At 40.4% G+C, this 24,404-nt stretch overlaps 1 protein-coding gene across 3 annotated transcripts; it reads left to right on the plus strand.

Annotated features, from left to right (window-relative positions):
* Positions 1-1,101: 1,101 nt before the first annotated feature.
* LOC112235613 (syntaxin-binding protein 2) lies at positions 1,102-23,356 on the plus strand. Of its 3 annotated transcripts, none has more exons than XM_024404075.2 (18): positions 1,102-1,193; positions 5,074-5,123; positions 5,261-5,342; positions 5,714-5,790; positions 5,918-5,993; positions 6,196-6,299; positions 6,486-6,634; positions 8,323-8,407; positions 9,534-9,664; positions 9,967-10,074; positions 10,306-10,429; positions 12,395-12,475; positions 13,756-13,897; positions 14,253-14,359; positions 14,507-14,605; positions 16,708-16,793; positions 20,608-20,765; positions 22,493-23,356. In XM_024404075.2, the coding sequence occupies exons 1-18, from the start codon at positions 1,157-1,159 to the stop codon at positions 22,570-22,572; spliced, it is 1,776 nt and encodes a 591-aa protein (XP_024259843.1). In that variant the 5' UTR covers positions 1,102-1,156; the 3' UTR covers positions 22,573-23,356. The 3 variants fall into 3 exon arrangements, with proteins under 3 accessions (XP_024259843.1, XP_024259841.1, XP_024259844.1); XM_024404073.2 differs by having other exon boundaries at positions 1,103-1,193; positions 20,605-20,765; XM_024404076.2 differs by lacking the exon at positions 1,102-1,193 and adding an exon at positions 4,707-4,725 and having other exon boundaries at positions 20,605-20,765.
* Positions 23,357-24,404: the final 1,048 nt, after the last annotated feature.

The following is a 24,404-nucleotide window of genomic DNA, read 5'->3' on the forward strand; positions in this document are numbered from 1 at the left end:
TCCATAATAAATACAAATGCAAAACATTTAGCATAGTAAGGGCTTGCTTACACTTATCCAGACCCTTTAGATTGGCAGACATTGAAGGTATAGATGCATGAGGGTTGTTTTTTCAGTAGGGAATCACTTTTTCTCACACCTTCAGTAATAATATCTCCCCAATTTCCATGTTATTTGTATTAGGTGGGTTACGTCGACCTCAACCTGTCTGAGTATTCAGGCTCTGGGTATGTGACCCGACACTGCCTCCTAGAGGGATATGTGAACAAGGACAACAAGCTGGACAACTAAGTGAACCCCACAATGTATTTCAGATTCATCAGAGGACACCCTGAGAAGGCAGCTGGCGATGAAGCGGGGCATCCAGACTGGATGCCATGCCAGTCAGAACCCGGAGGCAAAGGAGAGAGTCAGAGTTGCCGGTCAGTTGACTCGGGTCAAGAAAACACGGCTGGATGGCCAGGATGTGGTTGAAAATCTCTGTCTGGAGAGCTTGTGCTCAGTATTTGAGCTCCCTCCTCCCATGGAAGGTGCTTTGAACTTGATGCTGGTTTCAAGAACACAGATTAATCCTAGCCTATGTAGGATGTAAAGCATGACATATTACTCAATAGAGAATGCTAATGCTTAGTATCTATATCCATTACAGAAGCTGGACTTGCACTCTTTATTGGTCAGGGTGGCACCACAACCCTTGGTGTCACTCATATACAGAACAGGTAACCTATTGGAGATGGATCTCAACTGATCCTTTAATTGTCATATGTTGATTCTAATGTAATGAGATTCCGATTCTAAATTGGATTTCTAGTGATGATCAACAGGGACTCACTCCTACGCTGAAAGTTAAGAGAAAGTCATCATAATGAAATAAATATATTGAAATAAAGATGTTTCGCCCCCAAACCACAAGAACATCTTATTTTCTTTGCTCCTACCCTATATCAGAGACCTACTGTAAATTACTATTGTTTTAATGCAAATGCACTCATGAAGAATATTAATAACACTTTAGTCAAATTGGAAACTTTTTGAGTGCATTTGGACACGTTTCTTGCTTTGATAAACGAAGCGGGCACGACGTAGGTGTTGTGATGATTATGTCAGCCAGTTAAAAAGTTGCAGGAAAAAATATCGACAACACGGAAGTGTCAAGATGGCTCCAAGTGGACTGAAGGCCGTAGTCGGAGAGAGTAAGTCAAGAAATGTGTTCATTTTATAACTATCAAATCTCTATTGTTCGGCGGTAGAAATATTGAATGTTTACATCATCAAGCTTTTAGCTTGTTGTCACGAAAATTAAGAACAGAAAACATCCAAACAAACTGCCTGGTTTAGTCAGCGATACATAGCCTTCGTCACTCAAGCAAGTTGCTTCCTAGTAATGCCTGGCCATGGTTGATAGGTAGCGGTCATTAGGCTATTTAAAATTGAAATGTAAAATGTGACTGGGAAGGGTATGCCTTAACACTAGTAGTAGTATTTCAAGTAGGCTCTAAAACTTGAGTGTTTTTCTGACTCAAGAAAAGTTTGTGGTCATACGCACATCCTTTAAAACAGGTGCTGGGCTAATGAAGAATACTGAAGAACAAGAAGTCCCGCACACGGTTAAAGCTCCAAATTCACAGCTTTATTGACAACGATTCGAAACGGATCCTCGTCATGTCGAACAAACTAAGTGCTCACATCCCAAAATATACATATTCCTCATCATGTCTTCTCTACTTTTGGTGGCCTTAACCTCATGTTGTTTTGCAATTATAATATTGACAAAGTTCCAGTGAAACTCTGCTTTTCATCGGCAGGTTCTTGTCATGGTCCTTAATTTATAAGCATAATTTTTCTCCACACAGATATTATATATGGAATAATCTGGATATATGGTATAAAAATACTTCGTTGTTTTTAGAATATTGGTTCCGAAATAATATCCTATTGGTGAGCCAACTTGTAAATGCAGAGGGTTTCTTACTTAGTTATAAGGAATTCTTATCACTTTACAAGGTCCCTGTAACACCTAAAGATTTTGCAATTGTTTTAGATGCCATTCCCTCAGGTGTTGCTCTGTTATTCAGGAACGTGTCAAGACCTGACCCTCAGAGCCTACCTTCTATTGACCCTTATGACTCATCAGTAGGAAATATTTGTTTCTCTTTTGGTGATACAAACCTTGTTTCAGCAGGATGTTGTACCTTATGTCATGCCTTATTGGAATGGATTTATTGATAATAACTGTTGGGAAAAGTTTGGATGTTGCCACACACCTACTTGTTAACAAAATTAAGGAAGTTTCCTTTAAAATGATTCATAAATATTATCCTGCCAACCACTATATGAAGAAGTTTAAGGAAAACATCAACTCAAATTGCTCCTTTTGTAATGACCACCCAGAAACAGTGTTGCATCCTTTTTGGCATTGTATTCATGTAACTGTGGCAAGACATCAGTAGATTTATAATTGAACATATTTATGAAGATTTTACACTATTGTGGAGAGATGTACTGCTTGGATTCTTTACATACAATAGAAATAAGCTGAAACATTTTTATGTAATTAATTTCATTATTCTTTTGGCCAAATTTCATATACACAATTGTAAATTTACAAACAAACAAAAACATTTTCTTACCCTACAAAAATAAATTGAACTGTATTTTAAGATAGTTAAATACTCTACTAACAAAAAAGCTGTTAGAATTGTAAGTGTATGTATGTCCCTTAAGGTCCTTGTGTAATTGTAATATGATATTGTACCCCCTAGCTCGATTGTCCATTGTATATAATCTATATATACTTGTGTTCCCTCATGTACTTTCTGTATCGATTTGTTGTTTAAAAAAAAAAAAAAAAAAAATCCCAAAATATACATATTTCACCTCACATGACCATTGCGGACATGATGCATGGTGGATGTAAAACAATTTATCTCTAATAATTTAATAACAATGAGATGGGTCCATGTAGTAGTTCCAGAAAATAATATATATTTACAAAATTACCAAGTAGATGACCTGGAAGGCAAGACAAATCAAAATGGCATTCATGTAAGAAATGGTCTGTTATCAAACTCCTGGTTCAGATTTCTAGGAGACATGGTACACAAACGATGACTCCAATACAATTCTCTTCTCAATAATAGATTATCAGTATCTGCCCCCCATCCTAGAAGTCTCAACATGTTCGATGACAATGTCTCAAAGAGCTAATGTTGTGACGAGTCACCATGATATGCGCAGCCAAAGGCTTTCTCTGGTCAAGGGTCCTGATATTACTCCTGTGTTCTGCTTTCCTTGTTTTCAAAGCTTGTTTTGTTGTTCCTACATTGCATAGACTACACATACACTTGATCAGGTATATCACATTTTTTCAAACGTGATGATGCCCTTAATCTTAATGGCCTTCACAGTAGGATAATTGAACATTGTGCATTTGTTTGTAAAGTTACACTGGGTACATCTGCCACATCTATAGTTACTGTTCGGCACATTGTCTAGAAAGATACTACGTGGCACTGGTGGAAGATCAGACCCCACCACCATTTGATTGACGTTGGGGGCGTGTCTGAAGACCTACCCTCGGGTTCCTTTAAACGTCTTTTCCAGTTGTGGATCAGTGCTCGAGATGTGTGTTTTTAATAATGATGTGGTCAAACTGTGGGGAGTATTGAAGGAAGCATTGAATGCGTTGGTCAGGAGGGTGGGAAGTTTTGGGCGTGAGGCTGTCATCCTGGGTCATATTTTTACAACGTTCCCTTGCATTTTGCTGACTTTATTAAGGAAGCTGTGATTGGAACAATAGGTCAAGTTGGGTGTAGCTAGTTGATTTAAAAAAAAAATATATTTTTATTTTACCTATTTATTTATACAGGTTATTCTCATTGAGAGAATCTCTTTTCCAAGAGACATGGTCCAATAGCAGCAGGTGGAACAACTTTTCAGACAAAACAACTTAAACACTACATTAAACAAAACTATAAACACACACACAGTACAACAATTACATTAAAAACACAAACGTCTTGACTAAAAACGTCTGGCCTAAAAACAATTACTCTTCTATGATATATACATCGAACAAGTGTTTAAACTCCACCAACAAAACTAGATAATCACATTTTAAAATGTTCAGGAGAGAATTCCAGGACCACGGTGCAAAGTAACTAAAACTATTTCTACCATGACCTGTCCTAATTTTTGGTACTGTTAGAAGCAAATCAGAATGGGACCGTAATTGATATTTATTTACTGACCTGACTAGAAAAGAACAGAGGTAAAATAGCATTTTACCCAATATGGCCTTATAAATCAGTGTATACCAGTGTTTAAGCCTACGCAAGGTCAATGACGACCAGCCAACAGTGCTGTAGAGATCACAATGATGTGTTAGACGTTTCTGATTTGTAATGAACCTGAGGGCTGCATGATACACTGAATCAAGTGCTCTCAGGGTAGTGGCTGAGGCCTGCATATATTTAACATCACTAAAATCAAAAACCGACAGTAATGTACATCATACCAGCTCCTTCCTGGCCTCAAAAGAAAAACGAGCCTTATGCCGGTAATAAAATCCCATTTTCAGCTTGAGCTTCCTTATCAAGTTCTCTACAGTTGAAGCTCAGCTTATCATCAACCCACACACCCAAATATTTGTACACTAACTTGATTGTGGGTTGCCTTGTGATCAACTATGTATGTGAAGGAAGACAATGTGTACCTACTACCTGTGTAAGTTCATGTTCCTTTGCCTTTTACTACCCAATTAGTTACTGTTTGACACTGGCTAACAAATGCCATCTGAAAAAACATGGATCAATTGGGTCAACTTTAAGAGATCTCTGTATGAACCAGGAAAAAAGATTGCAGACCCTAGACTACTGTTGTCTGTTTATTTTTTTTGCCTCTTGCCAGGCTGTCATTGTAAATAAGAATTTGTTCTTAATTGACTGCACCCAGGTAAAATAAACACCACTACGCATTCTAACTCTAAAATGCAACTGAGTTTTTGGGACACATTTCAGTTTTGGTACTGTAATATTTCATACTTCCTCTGTCCGTCTTTCCTCATCTCTTAAGAAATCCTGAATGGAGTTATCAAAAGTGTGAAGAAGGATGGAGAATGGAAGGTAATTGTAAAAAGTATTTAGTGTTGCTCTGAAAAGATCCAGGTCAAAATACATGTCTTACTATGTTAAATTGTCTTTCATGATAGCCTAATGATCAATTGAATATTAATTGATAATGGCCATCTCTGTTTGTCCAGGTGCTCATTGTGGACCACATCAGCATGCGAATCCTGTCCTCCTGCTGCAAGATGTCAGATATCATGGCAGAGGGGGTGACGAGTAAGTGTTGGGATCGGATGGCCAGTGGGCTAGGCTACTTGTATTTGTCAACTATTTATTATATCAAGGGACACTCCAGGCTTCATTCTAAACTAGGGTCAGAGTAGACCTGGGTTCAAACAGTGTTTGTTTTCTTTCAAATACTTAAGCTGTGCTTGACTGAGCTTGTCTGGTGCAATGGAATAAATAGCCCCAAAAGTATAAACCCAACCCCTCCCATCTGGCACTCGAGACAGGCTCAATTAAACAGTATTTGAAAGAAACTATTTGAACGCCCGGTATGGGTCATAGTGTGAGGAAGTGAGTGTCTGTGGAGGTGTTCTTCAGTTAGGATGTACAGTGACTAACTTATCTTCCTTTTCCTCCCACAGTTGTGGAGGACATCAACAAGTGCAGGGAACCCATCTCCAGCCTGGAGGCCATTTATCTGATCTCTCCTTCAAAGAAGGTGAGAAGTGTTTCCCCTGTCATTCCTACTTTCACTGTCATCAACTGCCAGATCCTGTATTGCTGTAAAGGCATCTCACGCTCTTCCTCTTTCTCTCTCACCTGTGTGTGTGTGCGGATGTTCTCAGTCGGTTCATGCTCTTATCAATGACTTCAAAGAGATTGCTTTCACCTACAAAGCGGCGCACATCTTCTTTACAGACAGTAAGACCATTTGTTTTGAAGTGTTATAAGACTACTCTTCCCTTGTCTGATACAAAAAATTTAGTGTTTTGTCATTCTGGTCATGTCTCGAAAGGAGATTCTAAATCTTAATGAGATGAACCTTGTAAATTGACTAAAAGCATGAATGTTTTAAAATAATTCTAAGTAACGGTTGGTTTTGTGCCAATCACCTATCCTGCAGATTGCCCAGATGCTCTGTTTGCTGACATTGGGAGGTCCAGAGTTGCCAGAGTCATCAAGACTCTGAAGGAGATCAATGTGGCTTTCCTGCCGTACGAATCCCAGGTGGGTAACTACCTACAGCACCTTCTTTGAACTTTACTCAACTCTAGTTGCATCTTGCCACCTCCCATTGAAAAATACACATTTTATGGTAGTTTGATCGCTCTAAGGAGTATCCTGTGAAAATGCCCAGTAAGTAAGCTCTCGGTCTCACTCCCTCATGCCCTTCCTCTCCCTTCACTATTCTAGGTATTTTCCCTTGACGATCCCAGCTCCCTGCACTTGTTCTACAGTCTAGTTGGAGATGGGAATAAAGACAGAATGATGGAAACTCTGGCAGAGCAGATCGCCACCCTCTGTGACACCCTGAAGGAGTACCCTGCCATCCGCTACCGCAGGTACCTATACACACACCATACCTTAACTTAGACATGTCGGATAAATACAGGCATGCAAGTGCAACCAGAGGTTTCAGTGGCAATTGGGTGCTCATCTGAGATACTTTTGGTCCTCCAAGATTTTTATTTGGATTTCATGAAATGGACATACACAAAATAACCAAAATTGGTGAAATTAAAAAGATTATCAAATTCAAACAAATAAAAAAACAGAAAAGTGGTGCATGCATATGTATTCACACCCTTTGCTATGAAGCCCCTAAATAAGATCTGGTACAACCAATTACCTTCAGTAGTCACACAATTAGTTAGATTGCATGCAGGTGGACTTTAAGTGTCACATGATCTTTCACATGATCTCAGTGTATATATACAACTGTTCTGAAAGGCCCCAGAATCTGCAAGGGGCACCACCAAGCAAGTGGCACCATGAAGACCAAGGAGCTCTCCAAACAGGTCAGGGACAACGTTGTGGAGAAGTACAGATCAGGGTTGGGGTATAAAAAAATATCAGAAACTTTGAACATCCCACGGATGTATAAATGTATAGAATATGGCACCATAACAAACGTGCCAAGAGGGGGCCACCCACCAAAACTCACGGACCAGGCAAGGAGGGCATTAATCAGAGAGGCAACAAAGAGACCAAAGCTAGCCCTGAAGGAGATGCACAGCTCCACAGCGGAGATTGGAGTATCTGTCCATAGGATCACTTTAAGCCGTACACTCCACAGAGCTGGGCTTTACGGAAGAGTGGCAGGAAAAAAGCCATTGCTTAATGAAAAAATAAGCAAACATGTTTGGTGTTTGCCAAAAGGCAGGTGGGAGACTCCCTAAACATATGGAAGAAGGTACTCTGGTCAGATGAGACTAAAATTTAGGAAAACGCAATGTCTGGTGCAAACCCAACACCTAAAATCACCCAGAGAATAGTGAAACGTGGTGGCAGCAGCATCATGCTGTGGGGATGTTTTTCATCGGCAGGGACTGGGAAACGGGTAGGTATTGAAGGAATGATGGATGGCGCAAAATACAGGGACATTCTTGAGGGAAACCTGTTTCAGTCTTCCAGAGATTTGAGACTGGGATGGAGGTTCACCTTCCAGCAGGATAATGACCCTAAACATACTGTGCAACACTCAAGTGGTTTAAGGGGAAACATTTAAATGTCTCGGAATGGCCTAGTCAAAGCCCAGACCTCAAATCCAATTGAGAATCTGCGGTATGACTTAAAAATTGCTTTACACCAGCAGAACTCATCCAACTTGAAGTAGCTGGAGCAGTTTTGCCTTGAAGAATGGGCAAAAATCCCAGTGGCTAGATGTGCAAAGCTTATAGAGACATACCCCAAGATACTTGCAGCTGTAATTGCTGCAAAAGGTGGCTCTACCAAGTATTGACTTTGGGGGGGTGAATAGTTAGACACGCTCAATTTCTTTATTTTTTTTGGTCTTATTTCTTGTTTGTTTAACAATGAGTATTTTGCATCTTCAAAGTCGTAGGCGTGTTGTGTAAATCAAATGATACAAACCCCCCCAAAAATCTATTTTAATTCCAGGTTGTAAGGCAACAAAATAGGAAAAATGCCAAGGGGTATGAATACTTTCACAAGCCACTGTACTTGAGTGTCTCTGCTAGTTCAGTTGCAAGTTACCCTCTCTTTCTTTCTCTCCCTCCCTCTATCATAGCGGTCCTGAGGAGAATGCTAGACTGGCTGAGGAGGTGTATCAGCGTCTGAACGCCCATAAAGCAGACAACCCCAGCATGGGAGAGGTGAGGAGACACCAATGCCTCACCACCTCATGCAATACACAACACTTATTTACAGTACTAATAGTACCATGTCTGCTTGGCTCAAAATGACCATTCACTTTGTCTTTATGATACTACGATTAATATATGATTATTGAAACATTTTGGAAGTCTTACATCTGTGAGTTTCTCATAGCTACTTTCTGACTTGATTTCCTGTTGTCTTTCACACTCTCTGCTCAGCTGCATTTTCTCTCCTTTTCTGTCTTTCCTAGCTGGCATTTCCTTATGCCTGTGTTGGACTTCCTGCTCTTATCTTCTCCATGGTCTCTCTGCCTCAGTACCAGCACAGTAATACCATTTTCACACTATCGTGCAGAACTGTACTATGCTGGCTTGGATATGTTTTTTTCACAACAAAATATCCACTGTGGTGGCAGGCCAGTGCAGTACAGTGTGAAATGGGTATTAGAATACACAATGAATAGATATTTTGTTGTTATTGGGGTTGTACTTTAAGGGGGGGGACTATTCTGAATGTGGTAAAGTCTGATAGTGGCACTAACTGAGTGACTTGTTGGTTAAACCTGTTACCCAAAAGCATTCCTGATATTCTATTGTGGAGCTAGAGGCAATAGATTTGACCTAAAATAATGTCCTTTCTGCCAAAGCATTGAAGTGGTTAACTGGTAATTAATGTTTTTTTTATATTTATTTTTTTACCCCCTTTTCTCCCCAATTTCGTGGTATCCAATTGTTTTTTTAGTAATTACTATCTTGTCTCATCGCTACAACTCCCGTACGGGCTCGGGAGAGACGAAGGTCAAAAGCCTTGCGTCCTCCGAAACACAACCCAACCAAGCCGCACTGCTTCTTAACACAGCGTGCATCCAACCCGGAAGCCAGCCCGCACCAATGTGTCGGAGGAAACACAGTGCACCTGGCTACCTTGGTTAGCGCGCAGTGCGCCCGGCCCACCACAGGAGGCGCTGGTGCGCGATGAGACAAGGCGCGAACCCAGAGTCTCTGGTGGCCCAGCTAGCACTGCGATGCAGTGCCCTAGACCACTGCGCCACCCGGGAGGCTATAAGTTACATTTCTAGGTATCATTTCTTGCCCTGACATGAAATGTCTGATGCGTTTTCAGGGTCCTGACAAGGCCAGGTCACAGCTATTAATTGTGGATCGTGGCTTTGACCCCATCTCTCCCATTCTGCACGAGCTGACTTTCCAGGCCATGGTCTATGACCTTCTTGACATCAAACAGGACATCTACAAGTAGGCTTAGTTTGGCAACCTATTCCCAATATAGTGCATTGCTTTTGACCAGGGCCTATGATGAACATACTGAAAATGCTATACAGACACTCCTGACATGCAAAACGATTCTTAATTTCAGAATTGTTTAAGGGTTAGTTTTATATTTCAGTTAGTCATTTTACAGGTTAGGAGTATAACCTTTCTCCGACATTATTATTGTTAATGTAGCTATACATAGTATGAATGTATATTTACCTTCTAATTATGATATGTATCTCTCATATGGTATCCCTGTATAATACAATCCCTGTGTGTTGTAGATATCAGACGACTGGGATCGGGGACTCTAAGGAGAAGGAGGTTCTTCTGGACGAAGACGATGAGCTGTGGATCCAGCTGAGACACATGCACATAGCTGACGTCACCAAGTAAGACACACAATCATTAAGATTGCATACAACTAGTGTTTTTAACTAATCTAACCTCGACCAATAAGAGGTGATATGATCCAGAGTTGGTTGAGGTAAGTTTTGTGTTCTATTCAGGAAGTGAATTATAGAAATGTATATCGTGAATATGCTTTCTTAATTGAACACTGAATTGAACCCAACCCTGTTATAGTCTTTGTCAGATGTTGATGCTCATTGTTCGTGTTCCAGGAAAGTGACGGAGCTGCTGCGTGTGTTCTGTGAGAGCAAGAGGATGTCCACTGATAAGGCCAATATCAAAGACCTGTCTCAGATGTTGAAGAAGATGCCACAGTACCAGAAGGAACTCAGCTTGGTGGGTATTCCTCGTCTTTCCATCTAAAATCAGTTGATTGGTTGAGACTGGCTTTCATGTCTCTCCAGTGATCACATACTGTCAGTTTAAATGTCAACACGTTTTCTATTCCCATTTAATAGCATATAGAAAAGCACCTGGGTGTTTTGTCAAAGACATGGGCCATGTTCCAATGTCTTTACTAGCAAACAGTATGTTCTTTACCTGCTACGCTGAAAGCTTAGTGCAAGCTACTGTTGTGTCATTAATGTGTTTGGCTGTTATTTTCTAACATGATTACATACCATATTCAATTATTACGTGATTAAATTAATCATATAACAATTAAGTATTAATCTGGGGCACCACAAAGTTATTTAACGCGTTACTATCTCCCGACTAAACTCCAAAGATATAAATATCTCTTACATCAGTCAGTCAATTCATTAATTCTTATTTACCATCAGTCTTGTTCTGAATGTTGCCTATGATCCTCACCCAAAAGGGCAAGTCATTGTTCTCGGGCGTGAGCTGCACATAAAACAAAAACTGTGAATTTTACACTCAAGGGGTGTGAGCCTGATTTTAATTTAAATGAATAGGAGCGTATTACCCTCTGCAAACGTTGCACATCCGGTATAGCAGGCCACTTTTATAATGCATGCCCAGTAGCATTTCTTCATTCTACTGTGCCTTCAGAAAGAATTCACACTCATGAACTTTTTCCACATTTTGTTTTGTTACAGCCTGAATTTGAAATGGATTAAATTAAAATGTTGTCACTGGCCTACACACAATACTCCATAATGTAAAATTGTGTTGAGTATTCAACCCCTTGGTTATGGCAAGCCTAAATATATGTTCAGGAGTAAACATTTGCTTAAGTTTCACAAGTTGCATGGATTCACTCTGTGCGCAATAATAGTGTTTATGATTTTTTAATGACTACCTCCTCTTTGTACCCCACACACAATTATCTGTAAGGTCCCTCAGTTGGGCAGTAAATTTCAAACACAGATTCAACCACAAAGACCAGGGATGTTTTCAAATGCCTCGCAAAGAAGGGCTACCTATTGGTAGAAGGGTAAAAAAACAAAATAATACAGACACTGAATATCCCTTTGAGAATGTGGTTATTAATTACACTTTGTATGGTGTATCAATACACCCAGCCACTACACACATACAGGAGTCCTTCCTAACTCAGTTGCCGGAGAGGAAGGAAACCGCTCAGGGATTTCACCATGTTACAGAATTTATTTGCTGTTATATAAGAAAATTAGGGATGGATCAACAACATTGTAGTTACTCCACAATACTAACCTAATTGACAGAGTGAAATGAAGAAAGCCTGTACAGAGTAATCTTTAAGGACTGGGTAATTTTTCAGGATTAAAAAATAAATGGAATGGAGCTAAGCACAGGCAAAATCCTAGAGGAAAAGTTAGTTTGGTCTGCTCTCCACCAGACACTGGGAGGTTAATTTACCTTTCAGCTGGACAATAACCTAAAACACAAAACCAAATCTACACTGGAGTTGCTTACCAAGAAGACAGTGAATGTTCCTGAGTTGCCGAGTTAGTTTAGACTTAAATCTGTCAAGACCTGAAAATGGTTGTCTAGCAATGATCAGCAACCAATTTGACAGATCTTGGAAGAATTTTGACATTAATAATTGGGAAATGTTGCACAATCCAGATTTGGAAAGCTCTTAGCTTCTACAAAGTATTGACTCAGGGGTGTGAATACTTGTGTAAATGAGATACTGTATTTCACCCCCCACACACAATTTAAATATTTCTAAAAACATGTTTTGATTGTGTCATTATGGGGTAGTGTGTGTGTGTGTGTGTGTGTGTGTAGATGGGTGAGAAACTACAATGTATCCATTTGAATTTCAGGCTGTAACAACAAAGTGGAGTATTATTATAGTGTGGAGGGATGACATCAACTTTTTATTAGTTAATAAGTAATGTTTGATTGCAGTACTCCACTCACCTGCACCTGGCTGAGGCCTGCATGAAGAAATTCAAAGCCTCGGTGGACAAGCTGTGTGAGGTGGAACAGGTCAGTGTTGCCACAAAAGTCCCAAATGGCACCCTATTCTCTATATAGTGCACTACGTTTGACCAAGACCCACAGGGATCTGATCAAAAGTAGTACACTATATAGGGAATAGGGTGCTGTCAAGCTCCCTCCCTCTCTTATGAAACCATATGCAGACGACCTGGCAGGTACTCCCAGGAGCATGTTTTTGATTCTCGGAAGTGTAAAACAGCCTATTTTTATTCAACCTTTTAACCAGCAAGACCCTTGAGATGAATCATCTCTTTTTCAAGAGTGACCTATAGCATTTTAATTATGTTTGTGTTCTGTAATTTTCCCATCTTTCCTGACATCCGTTCTACACTGAAATGTTTATTTTCCCAAACTGATATCTTCATCCGTTTTCTATATAATATATTTTTTAAAGAATGTCTTGAATAATCAAATCCCTGGTTGTTAGCCTTAGGTGGTTAAACCAGACCAGGTCACCACGCCCACTCACCCCATCTAGCCTCCAATGGGGTGCTGACCTCCCCACGTTCCCATCTCTATTTTTACCTCTCTGAGTCTCATAAAAGCTTCATAGGCTGCTTCTTCCCAAATGGCACGCTATTCACTAGTGCACTACTTTTGACCAGAGCCCTGTGTGTCCTGGTCAAAAGTAGTGCACTATATAGGGCATAGGGTGCCATTTGAGACTCAGACATTGTCTGACACTTTCTGGCGGCCTAGTGGGCATCAACTTCACTAATGTTGCGTAAAGTGCTTGAGACGAGACGTGTCGCACACCTTGATCAACTGTCCCCCTCTGAACCTACAGTAATGCACAGGAAGCTGTTATGCCATTATGTCAAGTCTTTTAAAGACCATTCATGTTGCTGTTATTACTACATCCATCCATGTCTTCCAGAAATCTTACACCATAAGGCATCAAACATCTCTATAACCTCTTTCCCTTCCTAGTTCCCAGAACAGCTCCTACTTTCTCCCTCAACACAATTACTACATCCCAAATGGCACCCTAGTCTTTATTTAGTGCATTACTAATAGCGTGCCATTTGGGATGCAAGCATTGCTTTGGTCTTAATGGTTCTAATAGCTCCGCACAGGTTTGTTTTTGATAATCTCTAATATAGTAGGTTTAGTGGTCGATCATTTGAAACATTCCTAACATGTCCAGGAGTGACGTAATCTGGGTCTGGTTGTGGGATTATGATCTGAAGTGTTAATGCAGTGATGTAGCTTGGGAGAATTTAAAGGCATCATTCTTTGTTGATTGTTTTCCCCCATATGTTTCCCAGGACCTGGCCATGGGGACTGATGTAGATGGGGAACCCCTGAAGGATGCCATGAAGAGCATCGTCCCTGTACTCCTCAACACCGACATCGACCCCTACGACAAGATCCGCATCATACTACTCTATATCTTCCACAAGAAGAAGGGTAGGTCAACAGAATGGCACTGGCTGCATGATCCCAATGTGTCTGCTTTCTGTCAGTGCATTGTCAAGATACACACAGCAGGTACAGCAATATGAGTGTTTCTAATATGATACGACACAGCTACTACCCTCCACATGACTGCTATTGAAATTAAAGAGGAGCAGATGGTGATCTTTAGGTTGAGCACTTGGCTCTACTCTGTATATAATGGTGGTCTCTGTAAGGATATATGTGGTTACTATTGATCCTCGTGGAATGACAACAGGCTAGCTAAAGAAGCAGTTTTGACTTGGTGATGAGTCGTCATTACATTCTCCAGCTCTACTCTGTATAACGGTGGCCTCTTCACACACAGGCATTGGAGAGGAGAACCTGACCAAGTTAATCCAGCACGCCAACGTGCAGGCAAACAGCAACATCATCACCAACCTACAGCACCTGGGCTGCCCCATCATCGCAGGGGTCAGTAGGGCTCTGTCTGTCCGTCCCTCTCTCGCTCTGTCCAACTGTCTCTCTCTGTTGCTCTCTCTCACACATTGAACAATTGCATCTCTTTACAGTGAAGCCTTTTTTCCCTTGTTTATATTTGAAATATGTGAAATGTTTCAGGCTCCCAATGCTGGGAAAACACTGCCTGAGAAGAAAGAGCGCAAGGAGAGCACGTACCAGCTCTCCCGATGGACACCCACCATCAAAGATGTGATGGAGGTATGGAAGAGGAAGGATAGACAGATAGTGTGGTAGAGGACTTCACTGGTCCAAAATGTTGGACCTGTTCTGAAATGGGCCTGGGGCTTTCCCACACGGACCCGATATGTGTATATATATTTTTTCAATATAGAGACACTTTCCGAACGGACCCGGAACAAGTAGACCCGTTCCATATAGACCTGGTCGGATCCAGACTCGGTCGGATCCGAATGAGGGAAGCAGCAGAAAAGTACATTTTTACTTTCATTAACAAGAGATACTTTCATTAACAAGAGCTGATAAAGTGTGAGGAAGAGAGGTGGCTCTCTAGCAGGAGCCGTGCTGTGTGTCTGAACTGTGAGTGAAGGAGAGACTCCAAGAAAGACTTGTACTATAGTAGATTAATGGCTGCCATAGTTAGGTTATTTATCATTCAATATGATATAGTTCAATATACATAGTACCTGTCTTGACTGCATCAAACATGAAGCTAGTCTAATTGAGGCTGCATGCACTTTCTCGTCCTACACAGTTACAAATAACTCCATTCAGATTTTTACGTAGCAGCCTACCTCTTGGTCGTTGTAGCCTTTCGTTCTCCTTTAACAATTAATTCTGTTATTTTAATTCCATTTGATTAGATATCTCCCAACTTTTGCCAGACACGGAGGCTCTGACTGTAGCCAATTGCCGCTTTGATGACTTATGCTTGGCCAACAACAAGCTCCAGGCGCCGGCCGCTCTCGTGGAAAGTAACATCAATTATACAATTTCTGAGAAGTCTCATTCGGACCATTCGGACCTGTATGGGTCCTTCTGGACAAGTCTGTTAAAATGACTTATACCGTGACAATAATATAAGACCCATGACATTATTTACAGTTCTGGATCCGGATTGAGTATTTTGATACAGGTGGATCCGTGAACAGCTGACTGAAAACAGGATGGCCGGGCAGTAGTGCAGTTGAGTCCGTTTTGGTGGATTCTAAACAAAGTGATTCAACTTTGTTGCTCCTTACTGAAACAAGCAACAAAAACACCCCCCACAATGCAGCAGCACACAGAAATAGAATGAATAGAAGTGGCTTGGAACCTATAACCTTGGCAATTTGACTAGTAAACTCATGGGTACACTCGCAATGACTTCCTGATATAGACCCAGTCGGTATTAGAACGTCGCGACCCTGTCCGTCTGTGTGGAAAACAACCTGTGGTTTCCCCAGTTGCTCACAGCAAAAACATTTTTCAACCGCAATTTCCTTGTTTTAGTCAATTACAAAAATACATTGAAGAAAAGTACATGTCTAAAGATTACGTTTCAACATTGCCTACTCTCTTGCATTCTCACTACTTGGAAAAAAACGCAAGGCTTCCCACATCCCCCTTTTCTGTCTTGACGATGCTAGCTAGCCAGCAGCGACTTGAGTGAGAGTACTAGCTACCGACTGGAACATTAAGCTAGCGAAGACCAACAACACAAACAAACAGACTATACAAGTAGTGAGTGGAGTTACAAACGGACTGTACTAAACAAGTTAAATGCCTTGTGATTAAATGTTTTCCACACACAAAGCTACGTGTAGCCTACTTTTTGACCTGGCTACATGTACATTGAACAACACAGCAGCTTTTCTGCATGTTTTGTTGTTTCTGTATAACAATAAAAATCCTGTACAATGGGGAATAACAGGAAAGAAGGTTGGGTTTTCCCCAATTTGTGGGCGTGGTCGAATTCCTTATTACATGAGAACTGACTGGTACTATTGTGAGGCAATATTTCCATGATAATAAAGAATGTTCATTCAAAATGTTAACTGCTGTGGCTTATGCAATGGAATGTGTTTTTTGTAAGGTCAGCTGAGTTGAATCAACAATTGATGGGTACACTTCCTGCTTTGCTTCTATGGGTACATTGGCAATGGCTGCCAGTCCACCCATTATGCCATCATTGACTTGAATAGGGACGCCTGTTCTATTCGTTCTATTTCTATGGCAGCACCTGCAGTCAGAAGGAGATTATTGAAAGTATTTTATTATATGTTTTGCTATTTGAAAGGTTATCCAAAGGCCATGACTGTCACAGCCCAAGTCTGACCAACCCTGTCTGTCTATTTTCCCAGAATGCCATAACAGACAAGCTGGACAGGAAGCAGTGGCCGTTCATCTCTGACCCTGCCCCCATTAACACCATGCAGACGACTGTCAGGTGTGTGTATACACCATTTGGGGGGGAGCCATTCGACCATTCAACTTCACGGTTTGCAAATACAACAGAGCAGAGCCACATGTTTTCTTTCTTTAAGATTGCCATGTGCCAGACATTTGCTGGGGGAGGGAAGAAAACCCTCAAAAACAAGGAAAAGCTAATTGAAATACCGGTTAGCATATATTGTATTATCAAATTATGTGCACGCAATTCAGCACAATTTCCAACATATGACACTTCATTCTGCATCACTGCACATTTACAGTACATACAGTAGTGAGGTAACATGAATACATACAAACTGTTGTTGTAAAGGCAAGGCACGGTGGGGCATAATAATAAAGGCTACTTGGGCAAGTTGAATCTACATAAAGTTCTTCATACATGAGTTGTCATGCAGTCAATATGCTGTTCGGACCTTGTGTGCAAAGTCAAATGGCACGGAGAAATCAATACGAAAATAGATATGTTCTTTCAGCAATGGAACCAAAAGCGCAAATACAGACAGCATGGGAAATGGGTGGGGCTGAGCCAGGGACAGAGACCGAAGGGTCACATACATTAACACTTTATCCTCACTTGTCATCTTGAAAATAGAGCTTTGCTGTAGTTATGTGAGCTGGAGAGGTGAAAAGTTAGTTGATCCAAGCTGCCATTAGACAGCCTGTGAATAATCTCCCCTGCCCCATACCAGGAGTTATTTTATTTTTAGTTTGTTGACATCGCTTGTTCATGTTGTTCAATTCATTTTGAAAGTATTCAGACCCCTTGACTTTTTCCATATGTTTGTAATGTTATAGCCTTATTCTAAAATGTATTAATCAAAACATTTGTATCAATCTACACACACAATACCCCAAAAGGACAAGGCAAAAACATGTTTTTTATTTATAAATTAGCAAACATCTCTAAAAACCGACTCCTTATTTACATAACTATTCAGACCCTTTGCTATGAGACTTGAAATTGAGCTCAGGTTCATCCTGTTTTCATTGATGTTTCTACAACAAATGCTGACGCTCCAGATACTCAACTAGTCTAATCAGAACAACAGTTTTCAGCTGTGCTAACATACAGTTGAAGTCGGAAGTTTACCTACACTTAGGTTGGAGCCATTAACTCTGTTTTCCACCACTCCACAAATGTCTTGTTAACAAACTATAATTTTAGCAAGTCGGTTAGGACATCTACTTTTGTGCATGACACAGGTAATTGTTCCAACAATTGTTTCCAGACAAATTATTTCACTTATTTCACTGTATCACAATTCCAGTGGGTCAGAAGTTTACATACACTAAGTTGACTGTGCCTTTTAAACAGCTTGGAAAATGTCAGAAAATGGCTTTAGAAGCTTTTGAGTCAATTGGAGGTGTACCTTTTTTTTTTTTTTTAATAATTTTATTTTACCTTTATTTAACCAGGTAGGCTAGTTGAGAACAAGTTCTCATTTGCAACTGCGACCTGGCCAAGATAAAGCATAGCAGTGTGAACAGACAACACAGAGTTACACATGGAGTAAACAATTAACATGTCAATAACACAGTAGGAAAAAAAGGGGAGTCTATATACCTTGTGTGCAAAAGGCATGAGGAGGTAGGCGAATAATTACAATTTTGCAGATTAATAACACTGGAGTGATAAATGATCAGATGGTCATGTACAGGTAGAGATATTGGTGAGCAGAAAAGTAAATAAATAAAAACAGTATGGGGATGAGAGAGGTAAAAATGGGTGGGCTATTTACCGATAGACTATGTACAGCTGCAGCGATCGGTTAACTGCTCAGATAGCAGATGTTTGAAGTTGGTGAAGGAGATAAAAGTCTCCAACTTTAGCGATTTTTGCAATTCGTTCCAGTCATAGGCAGCAGAGAACTGGAACATCAGTTTGCGGCCAAATGAGGTGTTGGCTTTAGGGATGATCAGTGAGACACCTGCTGGAGCGCGTGCTACGGATGGGTGTTGCCATCGTGACCAGTGAACTGAGATAAGGCGGAGCTTTACCTAGCATGGACTTGTAGATGACCTGGAGCCAGTGGGTCTGGCGACGAATATGTAGCGAGGGCCAGCCGACTAGAGCATACAAGTCGCAGTGGTGGGTGGTATAAGGTGCTTTAGTGACAAAACGGATGGCACTGTGATAAACTGCATCCAGTTTGCTGAGTAGAGTGTTGGAAGCAATTTTGTAGATGACATCGCCGAAGTCGAGGATCGGTAGGATAGTCAGTTTTACTGAACCTACCTGTGGATGTATTTCAAGGCCTACCTTCAAACTCGGTGCCTCTTTGCTTGACATCATGGGAAAATCAAAAGAAATCAGCCAAGACCTCATGAGAACTTTGTAGACCTCCAAGTCTGGTTCATCCTTGGGAGCAATTTCCAAATGCCTGAAGGTACCACGCTCATCTGTACTAACAATAGTACGCAAGTATAAACACCATGGGACCACGCAGTTGTCATACCGCTCAGGAAGGAGACACATTCTGTCTTCTAGAGATGAACGTACTTTGGTGCGAAAAGTGCAAATCGATCCCAGAACAGCAGCAAAGGATCTTGTGAAGATGCTGGAGGAAACGGGTAAAAAAGTATAACCTGAAAGGCCGCTCAGCAAGGAAGCCACTGCTCCAAAACCGCCATTTAAAAAAAGCCAGACTACGGTTTGCATCTGCTCATGGGGATAAAGATTGTACTTTTTAGAGAAATGTCCTCTGGTGTGATGAAACAAAAATAGAAGTGTTTGGCCATAGTGACCATCGTTATGTTTGGAGGAAAAAGCGGGAGGCTTGCAAGCCAAAGAACACCATCCCTATAGTGAAGCACGGGGGTGGCAGCATCATGTTGTGGGGGTGCTTTGCTGCAGGAGGGACTGGTGCACTTCACAAAATAGATGAAATCATGAGGACGGAAAATGATGTGGATATATTGAAGCAACATCTCAAGGCAAATGGGTCTTCCAAATGGACAATGACCCCAAGCATACTTCCAAAGTTGTGGCAAAATGTCTTAAGGACAACAAAGTCAAGGTATTGGAGTGGCCATCACAAAGCCCTGACCTCAATCCTTTAGAAAATGTAATGGCAGAACTGAAAAAGCATGTGCGAGCAAGGAGGACTACAAACCTGACTCAGTTACACAAGCTCTGTCAGAAGGAATGGGTCAAAATTCACCCAACTTATTGTGGGAAGCTTGTGGAAGGCTACTTGAAATGTTTGACCCAAGTTAAACAATTTAAAGGCAATGCAACCAAATACTAATTGAGTGTATGTAAACTTCTGACCCACTGGGACTGTGATGGAAGAAATAAAAGCTGAAAAATCATTCTCTCTACTGTTATTCTGACATTTCGCATTCGTAAAATAAAGTGGTGATCCTAATTGACCTAAAACAGGATTTTTACGAGGATTAAATGTCAGGAATTGTGAAAAATGTATGTAAACTTCTGACTTCAACTGTAATTGCAAAAGGGTTTTCTAATGATCAATTCGCCTTTTTAAAATGATACGTTGTGTTAGCTAATCCAAGTGTGTCATTGGAACACAGGAGTGATGGTTGCTGATAATGGGCCTGTACACCTTTGTAGATATTCCATTAAAAAAATCTGCAGTTTCCAGCTACAATAGTCATTTGCAACATTTAACAATGTCTACTCTGTATTTCTGATAAATGTTGTTATTTTGATGGACAAAAATGCCGAAATGACTCAACTTTTGAATGGTAGTCTACGTGTTTATTTTATTTTGCTGCCGCAGATAATCTGTACATAATTAGGTATCTATATGTTTTAATATGTTTACATTTATATCATACTGCAGCAGTGCTCGGTTTGGACAATGGCACAAGAACAAGTCTCCAACGGAGTATCGTTCCGGCCCTCGGCTCATCATCTTCATGATCGGAGGTGTGTCCCACTCCGAGATGCGCTCCGCCTACGAGGTCACGCGAGCCACCGACGGAAAATGGGAGGTCCTGATTGGTAAGGAACACAATAGTTGGACTGAACCTTAATAGTGTACACTTTATTTTATTTAACATTTTCTTTAACCAGGCAAGGCAGTTTAATTGTTTTGTTTTATTTACAATGATGACACACCATGTACCCTCGTTTGGAATTCCCCTGCTGGTGGCGCTAAAAGATCCTACAGTGCCTTCAGAAAGTATTCATACTCCTTGACTTATTCCTCATTTTGTGTTACATGTAATCCATTTTAAATTCAGGCTGTTTTTTTCTTCTTCTCTAGACACAATACCCCATAATGAGAAGGTGGAAACATGTTTTCAGACATTTTTCAGACAATGTATTGAAAATGAAATGTATAGAAATATATCTAATTTACTTAAGTATTCACACCCCTGAGTCAATACTTTGTAGAAGCACCTTACACCTCTGGGTAAGTCTCTAAGAGCTTCCACACCTGGATTGTGCATTTTGTATGTTTATTCTTGTTTGCTCTGTCAAATTGTTTGTTGATCACGGCTAGACAACCATTTTTCAAGTCTTGCTGTAGATTTATGTCAAAACTGTAACTCGGCCACTCAGGAACATTCATTGTCTTCTTGGTAAGCAACTCCAGTGTAGATTTGGCCTTGTGTTTTAGGTTATTGTCCTGCTGTCAAGTTGAAGCAGACTGAACCAGGTCGGGCACAAAAAAATGTTCCCAAGTGGGTGTGTCTATGCCTTCCCAGGCCCACCCAATGCTGTGCCCAAACCATTCATGTGAAATCCATAGATTAGAGCCTAATTAATTTATTTCAATTGACTGATTTCCTTATATGAACCGTATCTCTGTAAAATCTTTGAAATTGTTGCGTTTATTTTTAATCAGTACACAATGTTGTTGATCCATCCTCAATTTTATCCTATCACAGCCATTAAACTCTTAACAGTTTTAATGTCACCATTGGCCTCATGGTGAAATTCCTGAGTGGTTTCCTTCCTCTTCTGCAACTGAGTTCTGAATGACGCCTGTATTTTTGTAGTAACCGGGTGTATTGATACGCCATCCAAAGTGTAATTTAATAACTTCACCACACTCAAAGGGATGTCTGCTTTTAATTTTTTTTTTTTTTTTTTTTTTTTACACGTCTCCCAATAGGTGCCTTTCTTTGAGGCATTGGTTGTCTCTTTGTGAGGCACCTCTGGTTGTTGTGGTTGAATCTGTGTTTGAAATTCACTGCTCAACTGCGGTACCTTACAATTATCTGTATGTGTGGGGTATAGAGATGAGGTAGTCCTTCAAAAATCATGATGAACACTATTATTGCACACAGTGAGTCCATGCAACTTATTATGTGACTTGTTAAGCACATTTTTATTCCTGAACCTATTTAGGCTTTCAATAGCAAAAGGGTTGAATACTTATTTACTCAAGACATTTCAGCTTAAATATTTTAAATTTGTAAAACATTTTTTTTTTAAAACAATTCCACTCTGACATGGGATATTGTGTGTAGGCTAGTAACAAAACATGTCTAAATTCAGGCTGTAACCCAACAAAATGTGGGAAAAGTCAATACTTTCTGAAGGCACTGTATATTCCCCAGCATGCATGTTTTTTATGTCTGGTAAATGCACCGCTTAAGTCTCTCTCCATACATTTTCGTCGTGAATCTTCACAACGAATGTAAGCGTCTTTTGGGTTCCAGAAAAGTACTACTATAGTGTTAATGTTTCTGTGTTGTCTGTTCCCCTTCTCTCTATAGGTTCGTCTCACATTGTCACACCCACCAGCTTCCTAAATGATCTGAAGAAGCTGGACCTGGATCCAACTCCTGAAAGCTAGATATCTCCTCGGCCTGGAAGGGAGCTGTTCTTAGTCTGCAGAGAGAATGGATCTGAACACAAACCTGGATTCAAATTGTGCTTGTTTTCTTTCAAATATGTTATGTTTCGATTAAGCCTGCTGGGAGTGCCAGATCAGTGGGATTTGCAGTTTGCACTTTTAGGACTGTTCCAGTGGTTATTTTGGGTTAGACAAGTTCAATTAAGCACAGTTAAAGTATTTGAAAGAGAACAAATACTATTTGAACCCTGGTCTGCTCATTATGAGACGCTTTGTGTACTCGTCTAACTGTAAAACAAAGTGCCGGTTTAAGATGTAGTCATTAAAGGATAGTATCTTTTGATTCTCAATCTTTTATTGAATTTCTTTAATTACGGTTGAAGTAAAATACATTATGTACATACGTATTAATGTAATGCTGTGATGGACATTTTTTGCTCTGAATATTAAATTAAAACAGTCCTTATATTATGAGGATCATTTTAATCTGTCTCTGTCTTCAACTGTAATTGAGTTACAAATATGGGTTGCATCTCAAGTCTAAAGTGGCTTCTTCTCCTTTTGTCCTGTTAGTGCAGATGAACTAAAGGACATAAGGAGCAGTGGCCTCTAGACTATTGAGATGCAACTTTTGTGTTGGGACCATTAAATACTTGTGCCTCTCCCAAGTTACATTTGTTTTCATATGTCTTTACTACTGTTGTGTGCCTCTGAAATCATGCACTTTCATGTTTGGGCCTTTGTCTTTTAGTCAATTATGAATAAACAATATGCATACATTTTACTCGTTTTGTACATTGTGTCTTAATGTCATATGTTCTAGCTGCCATGAGAATGCCTATAGAATCCCTGGTTTTGAAGCCAGGAGAAAAAAACAGTACTAGTCTGGGTGCAGATTAAGCCTGGAAAAACACTTTTGGTTGAGATTATTTCTAGCCCAGGACTAGGCATAATATGTGTCCAGGAAACTGTCCCTATATTTATTGCATACATGGATTCTAATTTCTATGGCTTTCACAATCGCTGCTGAAGGTATTTGTTTAATGTAATTGACATTGACCATAAGCCTGTTTTAGAATTAGAGACCCTATGGCACTGATCTTAATTGCTTATGCATGCTTAACCTCACCTCTTAATACTGCATTATGTCTGTCTGAATAGCAAATATTTGTCCCACTTGTTTTAATGTGTAAAGGCTTTGAGCATTCATGAGGTCTTCATAAACACCACATGCTTCTCAAGTCATTTCTAATTAGATAAAGGGGATATAACAGGCCCTTACATCTGGCATTTGCTATGGTCCACTGTAGCTCAGCTGGTAGAGCATTCAATACCAGGATTGGGGGTTCGGTTCCCAGGACCAACTCTTTGCTATTGTCCAACAGGGAGCACCAGCTGAGCAGGACAAGTTCCTCACCATGATGAGTCACGCCCAACGTGGTCGTATGGAAGAGCAGCACTGTCTTGAACCCTACCGGGACCACTCCCTCTACCCCCAAACACACCACTACTATACCCTCAGGTCAGTACTGTACTAACCTAACGTAGCAGGTGTTAAAGAAATACCCTTGCAGGATCCTCACATCAGATTTTCAGGGGAAAATGAAGCTAGGTTGAAGATAATGTATTTTTCTGGGTTTTTATGATGCCGCTAAGGATGGCACTGTACTAAAAATGCAGATATACCGACAAATAGCTGCCAGTAGTTCTTTCTATTCATCTTGGAAAAGTTGGTATTGATTGTTCTGTCTTCTTTCTCTCTCCTTCCCCTCTTTCTTTCTCTCTCTCCTCCCCTTTTTCTCTCCCTCAGTCCCACTCAATTTCTCTCTCTC

The sequence above is a fragment of the Oncorhynchus tshawytscha genome, unplaced genomic scaffold (genome assembly GCF_018296145.1).
Source record: "Oncorhynchus tshawytscha isolate Ot180627B unplaced genomic scaffold, Otsh_v2.0 Un_contig_4474_pilon_pilon, whole genome shotgun sequence".
Classification (NCBI taxonomy): Eukaryota; Metazoa; Chordata; class Actinopteri; order Salmoniformes; family Salmonidae; genus Oncorhynchus; species Oncorhynchus tshawytscha.

Bases quoted from the DNA above. Each gene is read 5' to 3' on its own strand.
- LOC112235613 (XM_024404073.2), top strand. From the start codon at position 1,157: ATGGCTCCAAGTGGACTGAAGGCCGTAGTCGGAGAGA. The intron at 5,343-5,713 runs GTAAGTGTTGGG...TTCCTCCCACAG, and splicing joins CATGGCAGAGGGGGTGACGA to TTGTGGAGGACATCAACAAG. The intron at 8,408-9,533 runs GTGAGGAGACAC...ATGCGTTTTCAG, and splicing joins ACAACCCCAGCATGGGAGAG to GGTCCTGACAAGGCCAGGTC.